At 31.5% G+C, this 22,490-nt stretch overlaps 1 protein-coding gene and 2 pseudogenes across 2 annotated transcripts; all 3 read left to right on the top strand.

Annotated features, from left to right (window-relative positions):
• The first annotated feature begins 7,001 nt into the window (after positions 1–7,001).
• On the top strand, positions 7,002–8,495 carry LOC132054532 (acylsugar acyltransferase 3-like; annotated as a pseudogene).
• Positions 8,496–13,289: 4,794 nt separating this feature from the next.
• LOC132053896 (acyltransferase Pun1-like) lies at positions 13,290–14,798 on the top strand (annotated as a pseudogene).
• A 2,838-nt stretch (positions 14,799–17,636) lies between these two features.
• LOC132052092 (GDSL lipase-like) lies at positions 17,637–21,992 on the top strand. Of its 2 annotated transcripts, none has more exons than XM_059443455.1 (5): positions 17,637–18,505; positions 18,719–18,786; positions 19,099–19,323; positions 20,146–20,410; positions 21,421–21,992. In XM_059443455.1, exons 1-5 carry the CDS (start codon positions 18,238–18,240, stop codon positions 21,660–21,662), a joined length of 1,068 nt encoding a protein of 355 aa, XP_059299438.1. In that variant the 5' UTR covers positions 17,637–18,237; the 3' UTR covers positions 21,663–21,992. The 2 variants fall into 2 exon arrangements, with proteins under 2 accessions (XP_059299438.1, XP_059299436.1); XM_059443453.1 differs by having other exon boundaries at positions 17,641–18,505; positions 18,719–18,840; positions 21,421–21,990.
• The last annotated feature ends 498 nt before the right edge of the window (positions 21,993–22,490 follow it).

Below are 22,490 nucleotides of genomic sequence, written 5' to 3'. Positions count from 1 at the left end.
TCGAAGGACCAGCTAATCAAATCATTAAACCACAACCACAGTGCTCATTGTTTGGCCATGTGTTATGTCCAAAATGAAAATAACAATCACGCAAAAACCATAGACCACCCTTGCTGGCAAAAAATAGAAATTAGAAATTAGAAAGATGAGTTCATCTTTTCATTAAAAAATAACATACTTTTTTCATTTGCAATTATGTATGACAAAGTGGTAAACAAACAAATATATATCAATTAAAAAAATAATTTTCTCGTTTGAAAGTTGAACAATCCGTAATGATTTGGGTGTTATATAGGAAGTTCATGCGAGGGCCTATATGTTGCCACTACCCGTTATTTTGGTGGGTACGATTAGTATAATTCTTTGCTATAATGAGTTTCACAATCTGTCATGTCAAATAAATTATTTTTTTCTTAAGTTTTACTTTCTAATATATTTGAAAAGTTTTGTTTGTATATTTGGAATCAATTAAAATGGTTAATTATTAGTTTTACATGCAGCTCCTGGTTTTTATATCAACTTATTACCATTTCGAACATTGCAAAGCCTATTTTATTCTCGGTCTCTTGGGTAACTGAACATAATTTTTTCACATGAATTAACCAAGTCTACTTCAACCGATAATATTGTTTCTAAAAGGGACAAATTTTCTATAATCAAAATTTAATTATTACGTTTTAGCAAAACAGGCTGAATGTTAATAGTTGGTGAATATGACAAAAACCGTTTATTATGTGATTTGATGGGCCGGTATCATTTCATGTAATAAGTGTGGCCTGACAATAGTGTAGATCTGTTGGAGACCAATAAACCTACAATGGGGAAGCCCCTAGGTTAAGGTTTTTAAGCCTATAAATATGAGGCTAGTGCTCTCTCCCCGACTTAACGCAAAGACGTTTTCCCATAAGGTGTCAGTCGTCATATAAGCTAAAGGAGAGAAAGGCTCAACTTAGTCTGTCTTCAGCAACATTTTGTTATTCCGATACACACTTTCTTTTCGTGTATTTCATTATATTATATATATATATATATATATATATATATATATATATATATATATATATATATATATATGTGTGTGTGTGTGCTTGATCTATGTGATTATTGTAGTTATGTTTCTTAATTAATATAACATTTGGTATCAGAGCATATTACATAGATCTTGAACCCTATTAATGATTCATAAGAAGAATACTCTGAAAAACTAATAGTAAAGCAATCTGTAACACACTTAAGTCTGAAACTTAAATCTGACACAAACTTTATTTTTCGGGATTTTGTTTTGATTGTTGCGTGTATGCACTACGTTATTTCATTAAAATAATTCTAACATCGATTGATTGATATCGCGTTATATCAAATGGGCATTTGTACAATAAGTGATAACCCCTGTATAGCTTGTTTTATACAATATCCATGTTTTTATGCATGAAAATATTTTAAAGGACAAATGACTTATAGAGTCTTGACCTATGAGCAAGTTTCTCATATGAAATGATATATACTATGCGTGAAGTTTCTCATATAAAATCATAGGGGTATTGTGTCTGGATACACTTTTGTTTTTCCATTAGTTTGGCATTGTTTTTTGTCAGTAAAATCATAGTTTTATCGGTTTTGATATCTAAATTTATCCTCTGTCTTTTTTTTTTTTTTCCAAATGATAATATCTCAATTCTTTTAGTATTTTTTCGCCTTTTCAGGTCACTTAGGCTGACGATCCAATAGGCATTGGAAGATGGCCCAGTTACATTATTGTTCAAACCACTATGAATTGAGCGTTTTTTATTTTTTTTTTGCGCGAAATGTCCTTCAAAAGGACTGGTCTTTAATTTTGATCCCTTAAATTGGTGATCTTTAATTTTTGTCCTTCACTAAAAGCCCTTTAGTTTCGGATTCAAACCCCCACTCAATTAAAAATTTTAATAAAAAATTCGCAAGGCATAAGTTGCGCTTCAAACTCTGTCTTAAGCCAGAGTCAAACTCTGCCTTAAGCCAGAGTCAAACTCTGCCTTAAGGCAAAAAAACAAAAAAATTTACTTTGCTGGAATTTTTGCAAACCTCTACCTTAAGGCTTAATTTTGGGCAAAAGTTAAGCCTTAACGCAGAGGTTTGCCTTAAGGCCTAATTTTTGGTAAAAATTTGCCTTGAGGCAAACCACTGACTTAAGGCGTAAGTTGGGGTCCATCTTATGCCTTGCAATTTTATTTTTTTTGACTGAGCCTAGGTTCGAACCTAGGACCTCGGAGTATTAAACGAAGGACAAAAATTAAAGACCACCCCCAACGAAAGGACATCCTTGCAAATAGGGATGTATATGGACCGGGTTGGTTCTGATTTTTTAAAGACCAAACCAAACCAATTGCATCAGGTTTTTAAATCCATAAACCAAATCAAACTAACAAAAGTCTGGTTTTTCAACCTCGGATTTTCTCGGTTTTTTCGGGTTTTTTCTCGTAAAGTCTTCATACAAAACATATAACTTGTACTTCAAATATTTCTTTAGTCCTACTAAGATCTTTAGTCCTACTAAGATACGACTATTTAATTAAGATATTTATTAAGAAAATAACACAAAACGTGGTGAGAGATGACATTGTACTAAAATATTCAACGAAAAAAATTAATGAAATTGCATAAAATAAAATGATCATAATCTAAAAGTACTAAGTCATGCTAAAATAAGTACGGCTAATTAGTATTAATTATATGACTAGATATTAAATAAAAACATAAATTAAGTTATGTATTTTCACTTTCTAAACTAATATAAATCTAAAGAATAGATATAAAATTATTGCCATTCCAGTGTTAGATATGAATTTCTTTTGTTAGCATTAGTATTGATTTGATTTTTGTTGAGTTTTATTTGAGTTACTAATATCATTGGACTATAAAACTTATTGGACCATTCAAAATTCTAATTCCAAGCTTAAAATAATATGTTAAATGGCAAAAAACTATGAAAAAGTTAAAGAAACATTTATAAATTACATTATAAATAAATATTTTTATGCATAAAATATGTTTGAAATCTTATAAATGTAATGTCGGGTTGGTTTGATTCGGTTTGATTTTTTCTAGTTAAAACCAAACCAAACCAATAGTGTTCGGGTTTTCCTTTTTAAAACCAAACCAAGTCAAACCCAATCACTAGTTGGGTTTTTTTCTCGTTTTGGTTCGAATTATCAGTTTGATGCGGTTTGTCGATTTGCTTTGTATAACGCTACTTGAAAATTGTCCCCCCGGCTCAGGGTTACATAATGAGCCCAATAGGTCCAACTGTAGCATGCTAATGGGCCTTAGTCGTCCTTTCAGAATTTAGGATCAAAGGAAATATAATAGGGGCAATTTGCAGTAATGCAGGATTTTGGGGTGGTCTTTAATTTTTACCCATCAAGATGAAAGTATTTAACTTTTGCCCTTCGCTAAAAGCTCAGGGTTCCGGGTTCGAACCCTTGCTCAGGCGAAAATTAAAAAAAATTCGCTAGGCAGGTAGAGTTTTGCAGGCAAACTATGCCTTAGCTAGAGTTTACCTTCAGACAAAATTCTGCCTTAAGGTAGAGTTTCGCAGGCAATACTCTGCCTTGCGAATCCAAGTTCTGCCTAGCGAATTTTTTTAAAATTTTTGACTGAGCGGGGGATCGATCCTGGAACCTAAGAGTTTTAGGCGAAAGACAAAAACTAAAGACCAGCAATTTGAGGTGCAAAAATTAAAGACCAGTGCATTTGAAGGGCACTCCGCATTAAAAAAAAAAAATGATATAATAGCATGTTTGACCAAGCTAACATACTTTGAAAAGTGCTCTTTTAAAATATAAAAAGTTGATTTTTTTTTTTTTTGTTGAATAACTGTTTTTATTTGACTAAAGTTTAAAAACTACTTTTGCCAATATTAAAGCAATATTTTGTGCTTGGTCAATATTTTAAAAATGCTTCTAGGTAAAATCTACTTTTTCTGCAACTACTCAAAATCACTTATTTTTTTCGCAAAAACTTGGTCAAATACCTCAGACTTTTAAAAAAATTAAGTACTTTTGGCTTCTAAGAAGCTTCGCCAAACAGGCTAAAAGAACCATTAAGCTTCATGGAAAAGAACACTGATGATATCTCTTTTGAACAATATCTTGGAGTTTCAACTTCTACCAGACTGCATCCTGGAGTTCGAATAAGCTTTGCTCTAAAAAGAATCGATAAGTGAAGCTTCAAGATGCCTCCTAGTTCAAACTTATACAGTTAAAAATCCTAGAGTTTGAACTTATAAAGTGAACTCTTCATGGAGTTTGAAACAATTCTAACTCCCATAACATTTCATGGAGTCCCTATATTCCAAGTAGGGGTGTTCATGGTCTGGTTAAGACTTTTCCATTCTTTATCAACTTATAATCCTTTACGACCATTTTATTATGATGGCTGTAACTTTTTTGAATTATGCGGAAAATGTCTTGAGATATATAAGCTTAATTAGGTGTATAAAATTTATAAGAAATATAGAAATAGGTCTAGGTAAAACCCTCATAACTATTTACTTACATAAATTCATTTTAGATTCGCCTCGCTCTTAAGAAAGGAGCTTAAGGCGTCCATGAGTCTATTAGGGATAAAATAAATGATAAAAAAAAAAATTATGATAAAAATTATACAAGATATTTAAAATTTATAAAAAGCAATATATTGCACATATATAATTATAATTTTTTTTATATAATATATCAGTTCGATTCAATTTCTTCTTTGATTTGTTTTCAATAAAACCAAAACAAACCCACAAAGATATCGATTTATTTAACCGGTTTGGTTCGGTTTTCAATTTGGATCGATTTTTTACTAAACCATGAACACCTCCTAATTTCAAGTTACACCAAGTATATTCGAAGTTGTAAAGATTTTTGTATATTAGTCTAGGGGTGTGATAGTCCAAATAATGTATCCGTACTAAAAAGTGACTAAAATTTAATTAATTGTTAAACACTGCCTAAAACTTCATTTGCGGTTGAAAAGTGGCTATTTGCACATTTCTCCCGTCATCTTAGATATAGGCATATAGCAGAGAAATATAGTCTAAGAAAATTTTAGTAATACCTACAGAATCAAAAGTCAGGTAAAATACACCCCTCCTGCTAGAAATTAGGCAAGTTCTTTCAACTTGAGCAAAAGTTGTACACCTTTCAGGCATCCAAATATTAATTCATATCCTCTTTCTTCTTACTATATTAAGGGATTAGACAAACTCTAAGCCCAAAGGTGAGTTCTCTCTCTTTTGTTAAGATATAAATACAATCTACTAGCCACTTCCTATCTTGGCATAATGGCATGAAGAATGTGATGTAATTTTCTTTGTCCAACTTGTGAGGCGGATTAAAAGAAGTAGAACAAAGGGGGATCGGAAAAGAAAGGAATATTAATTCATTTGTCTCCTTTCTTTCTATTTTTCTTTTGCATTAATTGCGCCAACAAACTCAAAGGAAAAAGAGGGATGTTAGGCGTAATCCCTTAAATTAAACTTTTGCATTAAAACAAGAAATACATGATGTGTGTAATTTTATATATGTTACATAAATTCTTATTAATTAATTTTAAATAAAATATAATATTTGGTAAATATTATTTCCTCTATTCCAATTTATACAACACACTTTCTTTTTTAGTCAGTCCAAAAAAAGAATGACACATTTCCTTATTTGTCAACAATTTAACTTTAAACTTACTTTTTACGCTTAACGAGATTATTTATAACCACACAATATCTATGTTTGTTTTAGACCACAAGTTTCAAAAGTTTTTTTTTTATTTTTTTATTCCGTGCCTAGTCAAATTATATTACATAAGTTGGGACGGAGGGAGTAGTAATTTTCCTTATATAAACACGCCTGCGTGTTGGATTTAATGGGTTCGATTGAACCCGATAAATTAAGCTACATTTGCCTCTATTTCAACCGGTGTTTTAAAAGGCAGTTTTAGGACTCGCCTCGGAGCGGGGCACTGGCAAAACGCCTCAGGGCTTAGTTCTCTGAAGCTTACGCCCTAAGCGCCCGGCTGTACGCCCTAAACATGCCTAACGCCCAACGCTTGAGACTCGCCTAAAAGTTTTACACAAATTATATGTCAAATTCATCAGTTAACATCATTGACCCTCATAATTCTTTATTAAATGAATGATGTTTAATAGTTTTTTTCATCTATAGAAATAAGAAAATCGAAAATAACTCAAATAACAAGCCGTAGTATTGTATATTTACATCTTCACGTATTTGTTCTTGTCTCAAAATTATCATAGTTTATTATTTTGCTATATGAAAGTACTTTTGTTATTATTTATGAATGAGTAATGTTTTAATTATAATATGATAAAGTTTATTGATAGGTAAATTGCATAGTAAGACAATAATATGCTAAAAATTACTAACTTAAGATGTTAGAATTGGTTTGCAGCTCATAATAACTTTTAAATCGTTGCATTATTTATACTTGTAAAATCATGTTAGAAGTTTTGTTTTCTATAAGTTTCTTTAATCATGTTTTTAATCTTTTAATCTGTAAATATAATTTTTTTATTTTTTTATAATTTTTGTGTTATTACACTATTTTACTACATTATAAATTAAAAAATTAAAGGTCCATGGGGCTTACGCCCGTGTTTCGGGCTTACGCCTCGCCCCGTACTAAGTAAAATACCCCTCCTCATGCCCCCGCTTTTTAAAACACTGATTTCAACTATACTATCAGTGCAAAAAACTTAATTTTAAAAGATCAGCCAAATACGATACACAAATGGGACCAGCACTAGGAGCAAACTGTGCAAAGAAACCTTAAATAGGAGTATTAACAACACAAATATGAACTGGTAATTTGAACTACATCCAGCTTCCTCGTACGGACAATAGGTCGGCTGAAAATTGAGTACAAATGTCAGGCAGCTCTATAAAGAATATTAGTACTACTATATAAGTTTTGTTTTCGCAGTTGATCTTGAAGATATCTTTAATAAATTTCAGTATGAAATGGCTGCCTCAGCTCTCGTTTCTTTATCCAAGAAAATCATCAAGCCATTCTCTCCAACCCCTTTTTCTGAAAGAATTTACAAGCTTTCCTTCATTGATCAATTCAATAGTACACAATGTATCCCCTTAGCTTTCTTCTATCCAAAAAAAATAAGGGAGTACCTCAATTGAACCAGTGGCGGAGCCACATAAGCGGAAAAAAACACTGTTTTTATAAGGTTAAAAAATATTTTTATGTATATATAGTAGATGTTGAACCCCCTTAAGCTTTTTCGTATGTTTTTTTTTTTTTTTTTTTTTTTTTTTTTTTTTTTTTAATATTTTGAACCCCCTCGGCTAAAATCCTGGCTCCGCCACTGAATTGAACCAAATGATATGTGTAAGGTTATTGAAAATTCCCTTTCAAAAGCCTTAGCTGCTTATTATCCTTTTGCTGGAACATTAAGAGACAATGTTCAATATCGAGTGTAACGATATAGGTGCTGATTTTTACAAGGCTAGATTTGATTGTCCCATGTCTGAAATCCTCAAAAGTCGTGATAGAGCTGTCAACGAAATTGTATATCCCAAAGATATACCGGGGAGTGTCGTTGCACCTAACAGAAAATTGTTCATGGTTCAGTTTAACCAATTTGATTGTGGTGGAATGGCTCTAAGTGCATGTATGTCACACAAAATTGGAGATGTGGCCACATTTTTTGAATTTATAAAAATGATCGGGCTACAATTGCGCGTGATTCTAACATAATATACGTCCTCAATTTATTGGATAGTCCATTTTCCCACCCACAAATGAACCTGTGAACGAGTCACCTCGTGAACAATATGTGACAAAGAGGTTAGTTTTTCAAACCATACAATAAAATCTCTCCGGTCTGAATCTTCATTATCACGAGTGAAAAATCCAAGTCGGGTTGAAATACTCACAGCACTTCTCTATAAATGTGGTATGAAGGCGAATTCGAGTCCATCATTCAACAAAATCAATTTTGTTCCAAACTATGAATTTAAGGCCAATTATACCTTTGGCTGAGAATACTCCTGGAAATTTTAGTACTTCCCTTTTTGTCCCCACATGTATTGAAGAAGAAATGAAGTTATCAAGATTGATTAGTGAGTTAAGAAAGGGAACAACTCTTTGATAACTACAAGAAGTGTAAAGAAGGTCATCAAGATTTGGTTTCTACAACAATGGGACCATTTCAAGAAATAAGGTCTCTGTTCAAGGATACTGCTTTTGATCTTTATAGGTGTAGCAGTTTGGCCAATTATCCACTGCATGATGTGGATGGGGTAAGCCTAATAAATTAAGTATAGCAAATGCTCGATTGAAAAATACTTTCGGGCTATTTGATACCAACACAGGGGAACATGTAGAAGCAGAGATATCTTTTAATGAGGAAAGTACAATATCTGCGTTTCTGAGAGATGGAACAATTTCTTGAATTTGAACTTCCTTCTGAAGAAGAAATTAAAATGGAAGCACGATGTTGATTAATGAGTTCTTTTCTTTTTCTTAGTGAGAAGCACTTTAAATAAAGATGTGGAGGATATGTTGTTCTGTATTTCGGGGCACATTTCTCTATAATGTGATTCGAAAAAGATGTCCTCAAATAGCTGTCAACTCAGGCTTGCGGATATTGTATCTCGAGCTCTGAAGATGGAACATAGTTAACTCCAATTGCTACGTTCAATCTTCAAAGGGCCAGGTTCCAATTAACTCCGACAACTATGTTTTATCTTTAAAACTTTAGGTACAATCTCCGCAAGCCTGGTTCGTGACAGAAACTTGAGGGTTATTAAATTTCTTTTATTTCACTTTTGCTTATTTTAGTTTTAAGTCTATTTTTGCAAGATCTTGGTAATTATACCAGTTATACATGACAGAGACAATTGTAATCTGAAAAATATTCAGTACTATGTATCAGAATTGGTTATATTGTAATCTGAAAAATATTCAGTAATATGTATCAGAATTGGTTATAATAAATGATAATGAGAAATCCCCTCTTCCTTATCGCTCTCTCTCTCTCTTTTCTCTGCAGTTTGTTTTTTACTTTTTCATAACTGTAACACATTGCCATACCCTTTGCATGTGTAACTCTTCTTTAGGATTTACATGTGAACCATCACATCAAAAATTTCAAGCTAGAAATTAGAGAGAAGATCTCAGAGTCCAACATGATTGTAAAGCAGCCAGAAATTTTAGATAGCCTATTAGCAAATTATTTCTATGTAATGTAAGAAAATGTACTTTTGAACCAGTGAAGTTTGGACATAAAAAAATTGTGGTATTTGAAAAAAAAAAAAAAAAAAAGGTAGATTTTGAAAGAAAAAGTTGAAAAGGGGTATTATTTGAAAATCCAGTGAAGTTTGGACATGTATTTAACTTGAAAAAAAGGTTGAAAAATTGTAAATGGAAAAAAGAGATTCACTTGAAAACCGGTCAAAATCACTTTTTCAAACTTGAAACTCATCTTCAAATAAATTTCAGATAACCAAAGAGAAAATGACAAAAATGGTCCCTTATGTATGAGGATAGGTTCAAAGAGTTAACACTTTTAGTCTACGTCAAATATTTAGTGAATTCCAGTGTTCTCTTGAGGAAGAAGAGGTCAACTTTTATATTTATTCAGTGAGTTGTTTGGCTCCTACAAAGTTTTAACTTATGCGCTAGATAGTATAGGCAACTGAACGAAGATCATATTCATTCAACAAGAGTTGAACACAATGGTATCAAGTTATCAACTATTGAAATTACAATAAGAAGAAGAAAGGAATTCGCCATACCTTCATATTAGTCCCGCAATGGCAGAATAAGCACAGAGTGCACAGTAGAGGTTGATCACATCTTAAGGACATTTATAGCCCATTTGGCCAAGTTTATTTTTTCTCCAAAAACACTTATTTTTTCAATAAGTGCTTATTTTTTAAAAAGTGAAGTGTTTGACCAAGCTTTTGGGAGAAAATAAGTACTTTTGGGGAGTAGCAGAAGCAGTTTTTCATAAGCTAAAAAAAAATAGTTTTTGCCCAAAAGCACTTTTTTGAAAAGTACTTTTGAGAAAAATACACATAGAAGCACTTTTTGAAAGCTTGGCCAAACACTAATTGCTACTCAAAAATATTTTTTAAATTAATTGGACAAACACAAACTGCTTTTAGCCAAAAATAATTTTTTGAAAAGTATTTTTGAAAAAAATACTTTTTAAAATAAGCTGTTTTTAGAAACTTGGCCAAACAGGCTATTAGACATGGGAAACAACGAAAATGAACAACCCTCTCCATTAAATATAATGATCTAGTATCTTTTTGAGCCTCTAGCTACACAGGAGTGCTATAGGAAAATAAAGGAGTATTTAATTCATTTTCTGCCTTTCATTTATTATAAACTAGTAAAGTTGCTCGCGCTTCGCCCGATTATAAAAGTAATTAATGAATAGAGTAATTAATGAATATTACGAACAATTCAATAAACTAATAACGTATTTAGATACTATACATCTCTATTTATTTTTATGAAAATGGAAATGCTCATAAACAACATAAGTTTGGGTTCATTAATATGTTAGTTTATTATTATTTTTTATTTATCATGTACCTCTAAGTAATTTATAACTAATTATACTATTAATTTTTTTTATTTAGCAGGTACCTCTAAGTAATGTAGAACTAATTATACTATTATATCTAGAAATAATAAAAGAAACTCAAATAAAATTATTTAAATTCTTATTAGTCATATACCAGAAGATAAGAATGTATATATAGGAAATAAAACATAATCCCCATGAATTCTTTCAACCTTCTTTTTTTGTAGTTCTCAAAACTCTGAAATGCCTTAAAAATCATCAGTTAGCCAATTATTTTGAAGTAGAGATGCTAGTTCACTAATTTCTTGATTGTGAAATGAACAAAGAAACTACACTAAGTCAACTAAAAGGCAAAAAATGTTATAAAGAATATAATTTTAAAAATAATATTCAAAATTAGTGTATGCAAATTGAAGATTAGGTCTGCAAATTCACAGAGCAAATGAGCGTCATCTGAGTAATAAAAAGTAAATGAAATGAAAATGACAAGAAAGAAAGAGAATAAAGAAACATCAAAGGCAGAGCACAAGAATAACGAAGATAAACAAAGCCCACATACTAAACAATCATGTTTCCGACATTTTCCCTTTTAAGGAAAAAGTACTCCAAAATGCCTAAAATAAAATAAATAATCATCCATTAGGTAATTATATTTTCAAAATCAAAAATGTTAAATCACCAACTATCACAATCGTGAGTAAAAATGAACCAAGAGATTGCTTAGACAAGTAAAAGACTACAAAGAGGATAGAGTTATTTTTGTAAAAAGAGGTAAGGAAAATAGTTATTTGTGTTTACGATATCTTATTAATTCTGTGGTATCCTTATCCAAGACTTAAGTGGGAAAAAGAAGACTAAATTTATTTTGTGTCAACCTTCAATTTGGAGTCATAACTATCCAAAGAATCAATAGTAATGCCACAATAAGGAAAAGTATAAGAAAGATTCTACAACAGCAAAAACCAATCAAGAAGTCAAGGGGAGAAAACGGAAATAGGAGGAAAATAAAGAGTGTATATGCAAAATAAAGAAAAGGGAAAAAAAAAAAATCAAGTGAAAGCAAACTTATTCTTAAAATTGACGTGATGCTAATGCTACTTTTGGTAGAGTAAGAAATACCAAACTTACAGTGATATTTTTATTTTATTTAAAAAAAAAAAAAAATCAGATGAGTTAGTGAGATGTATTCAGGTGAGAGAGGAGGAAACCTGTTTCATATTGATTCGTATGTAAGACACCCATTCTGAGCCGTTGTGTTTTTTCAATTGCGGCTCTTCGAAGTTTTTTGGTTTTTGTTTTTTAATTTTAAGAGTGTTGGTTTTTTCTTTTCGGAAAATAGAAGGGAAACTCCAAAAATCTGAGAAAATAAGTAAAGCTATTTCCTCATCAATGAGAGATGCCACGTGGCGGTTCTAATGCTCGCTTTATATTATTATATAGATTGATTGAATTAATCGCGTTGACAAACTCAATGAGAAAGAGGAACGTAAGGCCTAATATTACTCGAAATGGCCCTTTTATATATTATTATACACTTTTATACAAGGTTGATACATTATCTACAGTACGTATATAATATTGTATATCGTGTATATAAACATTGTTGCAAAAAATATGTTGGCTATGCGGATGTAAATTAAAAATATGACTATGTGAATGTAATATTTTATGTTGTATTGTATATTACTGAAATTATCCTCATGAATTTTGTGTTCAATTGAAACCCAATAGTAGGGGTGTACATGGACCGAGTTGGTTCGGATTTTTTAAACACCAAATCAAACCAATTGCGTCGGGTTTTAAAATTTATACACCAAACCAAACCAATAAAATTCGGGTTTTTCAACCTCGGGTTTTCTCGGGTTTTTCGATTTTCTCGAATTTTTCGGGTTTTTTTCCGGAATAGTCTTGATACAAAACATATAACCTTTACTTTAAATATTTCTTTAATCCTAGTAAGATACAATTATATAATTAAGGTGTTTCTTAAGAAAATAACACAAAATGTAAGAAGAGTGATGACATTGTATTAAAATATTCAACAAAAGCTAATATAATCGGTTAAAATAAATATTGCTAATTAACAAGCCATAAAAGAAAATGACCATAATCTAAAAATACTAAGTCATGCTAAAATAAGTATTAATTATATGACAAAGAAAAAAACTTAAGTTATGTATTTTTACTCTCTAAATCAATTATGCAAAATTAAAGAATAGATATCCAACATTATTGTCATTTCTAGTGGTAAATTGAATTTCTTTTGTTAGGATTAGTGTTGAATTGGTTTTGGTTTGGACTTTATTTGAGTTACTAACATCCATAGGATATAAAACTTATCGACATTCAAAATTCTAAAGATTTGAATAATATGATAATAGATAAAAAAATTACGAAAAAAATTTAAGAAATATTTATAAATTACTTAACAAATAAATATTTTTATGTATAAAATATTTTAAAAATTGAATACGTATATAATATTGGTTTGGTTCGTGTATGATTTTTTTTAGTTAAAACCAAACCAAAATAATTATGGTCGGATTTTTTTTTTTTTTTCCAAATAACCATGTGAAAACCACTAATATTTTTTCTCTGATTTATCGATTTGAAGCATTATCCTCATGAATTTTGTGTTCAATTGAAACCCAATAGACTAAGTTACATCTGCCTCTGTTTCGATTACACCGTCAAATCAATGCATAAAGCTTATAAATTGAAAAAGTAAATTAACAACATAAATACGAACCGGTAATTTGAATGAAACTTCCGTCCTCCTATAGACAATAGGTCGGCTGAAATTAAGTATAAATGTCAGGCAGCTCTAGATCATGTATTTTATATATTTAGTTTTTCCATTTGATCTTGAAGATGTCCTCAATCAATTTCTGTAAAAAAAAAAAAAAAAAAGGCTGCCTCAGCTCTAGTTTCTTTAACAAAGAAAATCATCAAACCATTCTATCCAACCTCTTTATCTGATAGAATTTACAAGCTTTCCTTCATTGATCAATTCAATAGTACACAATATATCCCCTTAACCTTCTTCTATCCAAAAAAATAAGGAAGCACCCTCAATTGAACCAAATGATATGTGTAAGGTTATTGAAAATTCCCTTTCAAAAGCCTTAGCTGCTTATTACCCTTTTGCTGGGAAATTAAGAGACAATGTTCATGTCGAGTGCAACGATATAGGTGCTGATTTTTACAAGGCTCGATTCGATTGTCCCATGTCTGAAATTCTCAAGAGTCGTGATAGAGATATCAACGAAATTGTATATCCTAAAGATATACCTTGGAATGTTGCACCTAATAGAAATTTGGTCATGGTTCAATTTAACCAATTTGATTGTGGTGGAATAGCTCTAGGTGCATGTATGTCACACAAGATTGGAGATGTGGCCACATTTATTAAATTTATAAATGACTGGAGTGCAATTGCGCGCGATTCTAACTTAAGTATACGTCCTCAATTTATTGGATCATCAATTTTCCCACCCACAAATGAATCTGTGAACGAGCCACCTCGTGAACAATGTGTAACAAAGAGGTTAGTTTTTTCAAACCACACAATAAAATCTCTCCTCTCTGAATCATCATCAGAAGTGAAAAATCCAACTCGGGTTGAAATACTCACAACACTTCTTTATAAATGTGGTATGAGAGCGAATTCGAGTAGATTATTCAAGCCATCAGTTTTGTTCCAGACTATATTATACCTTTGCCAGAGAATACTCCTGGAAATTTCAGTTCTTCCCTTTTTGTCCCCACTTATGGTGAAGAAGAAATGAAGTTATCAAGATTGGTTAATGAGCTAAGGAAAGGAAAAGAACAACTTATTGATAGTTACAAAAAGTGTAAAGAAGGTCATCAAGATTTGGTTTCTACAACAATGGGATCATTTCAAGAAATAAGGGCTCTGTTCAAGGACAATGATTTTGATCTTTTTAGGTGTAGCAGTTTGGTGAATTATCCGTTGTATGATGTAGACTTTGGATGGGGTAGGCCTCATAAAATAAGTATGGCAGACGCTCGACTGAAAAATATTTTCACACTGTATGATAACAACACCGGGGATTATGTAGAAGCACAGGTATCTTTGGATGAGGAAAATACAATGTCCGCGTTTTTGGGAGAGATGGAGCAACTTTTAAATTCAAACTTCCATATGAAGAAATTCAAATGGAAGCTCGATGTTGATTAATGAGTTCTTTTTTTTCTTAGTGAGAAACACTTTAATTAAAGATGTGGACCATGTTGTTTTATGTTATCTTCTTATTAAAAAATAACTTATTTGTGTTGGGTCTCAAGTTCAAACTGCACTAGAAATATGTCAACTTCAACCAGAAAGTTAGGCTAGTTCCCAAGTTTAGACCCCATATTTGAAATTTGAAACTTCAAATCCGTGATTTTGAACTTCAGCGTTATGAACTTGATTCTGAAACAGTTAAATATTAAACTAGAGAATATGTCCGCGCTTCGCGCGATTATAAAAATTTCATTTTACAAACATTAACGAAAAGCTTTACTATAACAAACAATCTTCTCTACTAAAGTCAACTCAAAATTGTTTCACATACAATGACATTTAATACCTAACGTCTAAAGAAAGTTTAGCATCCTCAAACATACGGGTGAACATAGCCTTTAAAATTTGAATTCAGATGTGCTAACTGTAATCCGGCCCACTTAGCCGGAATATTAGAGTGCTTCGAGGGGTTTTCAATTTTCATGCCTAGAGTTTACAAAGAAGCTAGTAATCGCCACCTTCGCCTTGTAAATCCCCGCTAGACATGTCGAAAATCTTTGAAAGGAGAGAAAAAAAAAAAACATGAATTCTTAGACAAAAAATATTGTCAGTATTCTCTGCACATAGCAAGATATATGTTCACACCAATAATTTTCAAAAATTGTAGACTTACAACTACAAATCAAAACAAACTCAGGAAATACATCAATCATTTCGAAGGTGTTCAAATTGGGAAAGGAAAAAGTGTACTTATATCACACAAAGTACAAATAATGATATTTATATATACTATTATACATACATGACGCGTTCGATACAAATACTCATCATGCTTCAATATTGATTCTTCGATATTCCACTAAAATAGACAACAAAATTGGCTCCTATAAATTTGAAGATAAATAGAAGCATAGTTTGCCTCTTTGCAAAGTTCTCTGATCTACAATAACGGTCACAAAATTAAACATGTCATACTGAAAAGGTTATAACGTAGTCGAACTACTACTAACAAAAACATAGCACACCATTGTTACTAAAATGAATATTCAAAAATATAACGTAGTAGAACCACTACTAACAAAAACATAGCACACAATTGTTACTCAAATGAATATTCAAAAATCACTAATAAAAATCACCATATACATAGATAAATAAAATTATGCTAATGTATCATAACCGCAAAAGAGTTTATCTTCATGCGACTAAAAATGAAATTACAAAAAGGAGAGTGTCAAAGGGAAAGAATATTTATTATGTGTACCTTGAAAGTAACATCACTATTCCATAAACCAATAACCGTCATTAAAATAGCAAAATCTGGATATTTATCTTTACCTCATGATGCAAACTCCTTGTTAGTAAACTTTTGAAAAATATCCCCTAAAAAAATACATCTGAAATGTTATTTTACCAAATTCAAAACCTTCTTATCAAAATGCACACCTAAAAGAAAACAAAGAAAAAAATCAAATCAGAAGGAAAAAATGGAAATACAGTGAAATCAAAACGACGAGAACACAAGCAAGAAAGAGATAGAACTATCACAGGTTACTTGGGAAGAATTCATATGATACAAACTATCAGTATGCAAAATGGCTTCCGATATGCCCTCTCCCATCTTCATGTGTTGTCTAAAACTCTTTTTCTTTTATGGGTCAACTCCTTTCTCCCACAATATTTTTTCTACAATTATTGAAATGTGAACTATTGAAGAAGGAAATTGCTGAACATGCTGGAATTAGCAAAATGCTTGGCTCTTATTTCTTTCGGATGTTTCCTATGTACCAAAGCTAAAACGGTTAATTAATTAAATTATACAACTAATTAATTTTGGAAAACAAAAGAACACGTGTAACTGAAATGATTAAATGACTTTATTGATTAAACATATACGTGGGCATTAGTAGACATTTATTTTGTGAGGCTTTTTTAAGCTATTTAGTTAATAGGTTATGTATTAAAAATTCAAAAAAAAGGAGAAAAAAAAGATAAATGCAATTGGAGGCCATAGAGAGATGTCAAATTACCTTATCTATGCCTAACTTTATATTATATATAGATATATTGTAATTTTCGACTATGTCTTAAATAGCGTCTTCCAAGCGGCTATCTGTGCACTTGCCCCTGTTTGGGCCTTATCTTGGGCCATATCCAATCCATCCAAACTGCATACATCATCTCACAAGGCCCATGAGCTCAAATAAGTGGAATTGAAATTGTTGATATCACGTAACACCTAACGTTGTTGATCGCCTAAGAGAAAACGAACTTTTTCAATTTTGTTGATGGGCAAGAGAATGATCAAAAGAACCAAACACCTGATTTTACCTTCACATGTTTAGTCAAAGTGAGGAAAATAGGTTAGTCTCCTCTTTGTCCAAAATATTATAACGAAATCTATTTTCTACACATCTCTACTTTTATCTTATTACAGTATTGTACAATTCTCAAACAAGAAACCATTCTTTAGGAAAAATACAACGAAAAGACAGAGACAGGGATAAGTCATCTACAAATATACCCTTCATGAAAAAAATAAACAAAAAAGAAAAAAATATTCTCCATGTGTTTGGTACCTGGTTTTATAATATACAACTCTATTTTATTCTTGAAAAGCAACAATACCTATATTAAAAAAAGAGTTAGTAAGAGTACACTGTACACGTTAACAAACTAGTAAGTGAAGAGTACACGTATAAAACTATTAAATCATGTCATTTATTTAATTCTCGTTTGCTTGTTCGGTTATTCCCTACCGCTAACAGATCAAAATCTCCTAACAAATAATTTGTGCTCCTTCCATCTCAAATTATCTGTTGTGGTTACTAAAAATAGTTGTCTCAAATTATTTCTCATTTTAAAAGTTAAGGCACAATTAATTTTTTTTTTTCATTTTATCCTTAGCATAATTTTGTCATTAATAGAAACGATGAAAATGAAATAAGCTTAGGTAATGTGACCTCAAGTATTTGGTTCAATTGAAATTTTTAGGGAATAGGCCTTTTCGTTTTTCTATAGATTTTTTTTTTTTTTTTGGTGAACATATGTCTTTGTTTTGAGAGATACGAATATCTTTCTGATGCATAAAATAAAGGAGGGAAAGGAAACACAAAATCGAAGGGAAGGTAAAATTATATACTTCTTTGCTATAAAATAATTAAAAAAAATTCCCTTGCTATGAAACAACGAGTTTCATGCCATTGACTTCAGCCAGCCAACACTTTCAATACGAGAAAAAAATACTAGTCGTTACACAGAGTCGATGATGCGCACAAGTATTTTTTTTTATCATTCTGCACCACTAGCATATATATTTCCAATTCTAGCTATGCAAATATAAATCAAACTATATCCAAGTAATTGGTCTTTCAGAAACTTGTTCAAAGTACTCCAATTAATGGCTTTGATCATTTCAAGCTTGTTTCACTTCGGCTTCTTTGTTTTGGTAGCACATTTTGCCACCCCAAGTGTGTGTATAATTAGCAGCCATGAAAGACCTCAAGCTGCCCTTTTCGTGTTCGGCGATTCGTTGTTTGATCCTGGAAATAATAACTACATCAACACCACTACTGACTTCCAAGTAAATTGGTGGCCGTATGGAGAATCATTCTTCAACTACCCTACCGGCAGGGCCTCTGATGGACGTCTCATTCCTGATTTTATCGGTAAATTTAATTGCGCTTTTGGTCAATTGTTTGGAAAATATTTCTTTCTGAGTTATCCATTAATATCTGTAATTGTGGGAGGTAGTAGGTGTCCAGTAAAATAATCAACTTGTGCGCAAGCTGACCCAACACTTCCTAGTTCCTGTAATTTATTTTGCCATGGAGACATGAGGTGATGAAACTTTGATTTAGTTATTTTTTTTGTGTTTGCAGCTGAATATGCTAGTTCACCATTGATTCCACCGTATTTTCAAATCGGGAGGCAGCATTTTGTACATGGGGTAAATTTTGCTTCAGGAGGTTCTGGTTGTTTAGCTGAAACCAATCGTGGCTTTGTAATTGACATCTTCTTTAACTTATTTTTATGTAATTCTTGTTTGAACTATTTTCACTTAAAGTTAGTGTAACATTTGGAAGTTTTATATTTTGGATTCAGGATAAGATTCTTACATAACTTTTTGATAGGAAGAATGTTAGATAATTTTTATTCCTTCTATGCAAAATATGCAAGTTACTTGTAATTTATCAAAATAAATTAGTAGTATTATCTTGACTTGTTTATGTACCTCTGAAATATTGATTCCATTTGACAGGTTATAGATCTTAAAACACAGTCGAAATATTTCAAAAACGTGGCAAAAGTGTTGAAGAAGAAAGTGGGGGCAACAGAGTCCAAACAGATCCTCTCTAATGCTGTATATATTTTTAGCACTGGCAGTAATGATTATTTTGCTCCTTTATTAACAAATTCAAGATTTCCATATTCCGATAGAGATTATTTACAGGTTATTTTGGGCAATTTGACATCTGTTTTAAAGGTAATGAACTTTAATATTGATTCAACCTCATCTTTTCTATTTCCTTGGAGTTTCTACTGTTTCTTTTATCATATTGAAGAACAAATCAGATATTGTTTCTTTCATTTACTATCTTGAGTTTTAAAATCTATTTATTTTTGAAGTGTTTTTTTTTTTTAATCAGAGATACTTTTCGTAAGGTGCTGTGAGCAGCAGTTTTCATTTGGCTAACCGATTTGAAAAAAGTTTTTCCCAATATTATACCAAAGAATAGAACTTGGCCAAAGTTTCAAAAATGCTTTTAGAACCCGTTTGAATTGCTTATAAGTTGGTCAAACCAGCTAAAAGCCATTTTTAACTTATTTGAGTGTTTGACAAAAATAGAAAACAACTTAAATTAAGTTAAAACGTGCTTAAAATAAGCCAAAATCAAGAAGTTGCTCAACACCAACTTATTTACTCTTTTATCCCTTATATTTTCCGTTAATTCCAATACTACCCTTACTTCTAAAACACTTTAAGCACTTTCATCCAAACACATAACTGCTTATTTATAAATAACTTTCAAAGACTTAAAAGTACTTTAAGCACTTATCCTTAAAAGTCACTTTTTTTCAGCCAATCCAAACGGGCTCTTAGAAAAAACTACTATTTTCAGCTTCTAAAAATTAACTTCTACTGCTACTACTCAAAAATATTTTTTTTATTCCTTAAAAGATTTGTCAAACACATCAATTTTCTAAAATAAACATTTTTTTAAAATAAAACAAAATTCCTTTGACTTTCTAGAAGGTTACCCAACAGGCTATAATTCTTTGTACTTTGTTTAAATTAATGCAACAGGGAATTTACAAGGAAGGAGGGAGAAAATTTGTGATGCTTAATTTGGGTCCCTTAGGTTGTGTTCCTACTGTTAGGGCTCTTAATGTTCAAAATGGAGTTAAGAATGGCAGTTGCATGGAGGAGATCACTAACTTGGCGAAAATGTTCAATTCAGCTCTCCCAGAAATGCTCAAAGAACTAGAGAAGCAATTGCCTGAATTTAAGTATACAATATTCAACTCCTTTAAAGTATTAGCAGAAAGCATTGATAATCCAACAAAATATGGTATATGTTCTATCTCATTGAACTCAAAATTAAGTATTTTGTGTTCAGTTATATACTCCCTCCGTCTCAAAATATTTGTTCCATTTCTCATTTACACGATCATTAAGAAAGCATTTTGACTATTTTACCCTCTTAACATATTTCATCATGTTCTCTCTCCTCAATAAATATTTACTTTATTAATGATGAAACCTCTTAAATGTTGGTATGTGAACTCACAAAATGAGCCCATTGATGTAACTAATACAAGGGTAAAATGGAAAAAAAATTACTTAATTTTATCTTGGGTGAATGAAACGCAAATATTTTGAAACAAGTACTTTTGGTAAGGACGACAAATATTTTGAAACGGAGTATTATGCACCGTTAGTTTATTTAAGTATATCTAATTAATAGTAAGAAGTACTAATATACTAATAGGTACCAACAGGGGTTGTGGTGGAGTGGTAAATATTTCTTTATCTTTAACCAGAGTTCTCGGGTTTGAGCATTAGGTATGGAGTCGTGTTTGTTAAAGAGGGTTTTACCCCTGGGACTTTTCTCAATGAATCCGGGTTAGTCGGACTCGAATGCGGGTGCCAGACACCGACTGGACAACCTAAAAAAAAGAAGTAATATAGGTTGTTTTTGGGGATAAATACCTTGTTGGACCGTCCGAATAAAAAAATAGCCGACATATGTATATGTCTTGTATCTAAAGTATAAATATACATATAATATACATGAAATATACGTAATCAGTGTACATGTAATGTATATTTTTGGCTAGTGCCCGTATTAATTTGGGCCAACGGGCCAGAAATGAAAAACATTATCTGTCTTTTTCCATACAGTTCAAACACTGTATCAGAAATTTCATGGCTCTGCTAACAAAGTAGAATGTTGATGCAATGTTCATAACAAAATGAAATTACACAAACCATGTAGAGAAAATACAGAGTAAAATGTTTAGTTATGATATAAAGCATATTTCGTTCATCCTAATTTGATCATGATTTTGTTTTATTTAGGTTTTAAGATATCAAAGACAGCTTGTTGTGGAACGGGTCCATTTCGAGGGGTTTTTAGTTGTGGAGGCAAGAGGCAGGTAAAAGAGTACGAGTTATGTGAGAATGTGAAAGATTACTTGTTTTTCGACTCTGTTCATCCCACCGAGCTGGCCTACCAACAATATGCTGAATTAATGTGGAATGGAACTCCAGATGTCGTAGCACCTTACAACCTAAAATCCCTTTTTGAATGTTCAACATAAAGTGATGGTGGCATTCGTTGAATTGTTTTGTAAATATGCCTACTAAAGAAAAGAAGAAAAAAATGTAAAACTTGATGTTAAAGAGTTTGATCTCTACTATTATTTCTGTTCTTGCTGTGTTGGATTTATGAAGAGTCAATCTTTGGATTTGATGAGACGATTTCATATCTCAGCACACATGATTGAACAAGGTTGATAAATTTGTAGGAATCATGCAATGTGCATTTCAGTTGTATATGCCATTGGAGAAGGATTTGTAAAAGAATGTTTAATTTGGGAAGTGATTGAGATTAATAAAACATCCACTCTTTGTATGTATCTCTTACCTTGTTCTTATACAGTCATCTTTGTTTCTTTGTATTCTGGCATTGCACCATTATTGGACCTTAGAAAGATGAATGTGACTAGAGATAGCAAGCATAATCACTCCTTTTGCATCGGGCATCATCAGATGTCCTCTGCTAAAACCAAAGTTCCAAGAAAGTTGAAGTAAAAGAACATAAAAAAAAAAAAACTTTCTGCCTTCATGTACATTTAAAGAAGACAAAAAAAAAACATGTTTGTTGATTTTCTGATCCTTTAAAACCTGACTACTGCATTTGAAAGAGTTGGTTTTTGTTATGTGATAGAAAACTCATGTGTTGGATGATTTTCTATTACTTGGAGCCAAAAGATGTATTGCTTGGAGCCAAAGAATGCTAAGATGTGGAAGACAATTGAAGAGCTCATATAGCACACTTGGAGCCCAAGTCATTTTATGCCTATAAAATGAGAGGCAATTCTTCCTTGTTTAGCATCCCAAAAATTCATAAATCCTTTGTAGTGAGT

This window comes from Lycium ferocissimum, chromosome 4, assembly GCF_029784015.1.
Source record: "Lycium ferocissimum isolate CSIRO_LF1 chromosome 4, AGI_CSIRO_Lferr_CH_V1, whole genome shotgun sequence".
Lineage (NCBI taxonomy): Eukaryota > Viridiplantae > Streptophyta > Magnoliopsida > Solanales > Solanaceae > Lycium > Lycium ferocissimum.
This window is presented reverse-complemented; position numbering and strand designations above follow the sequence as displayed.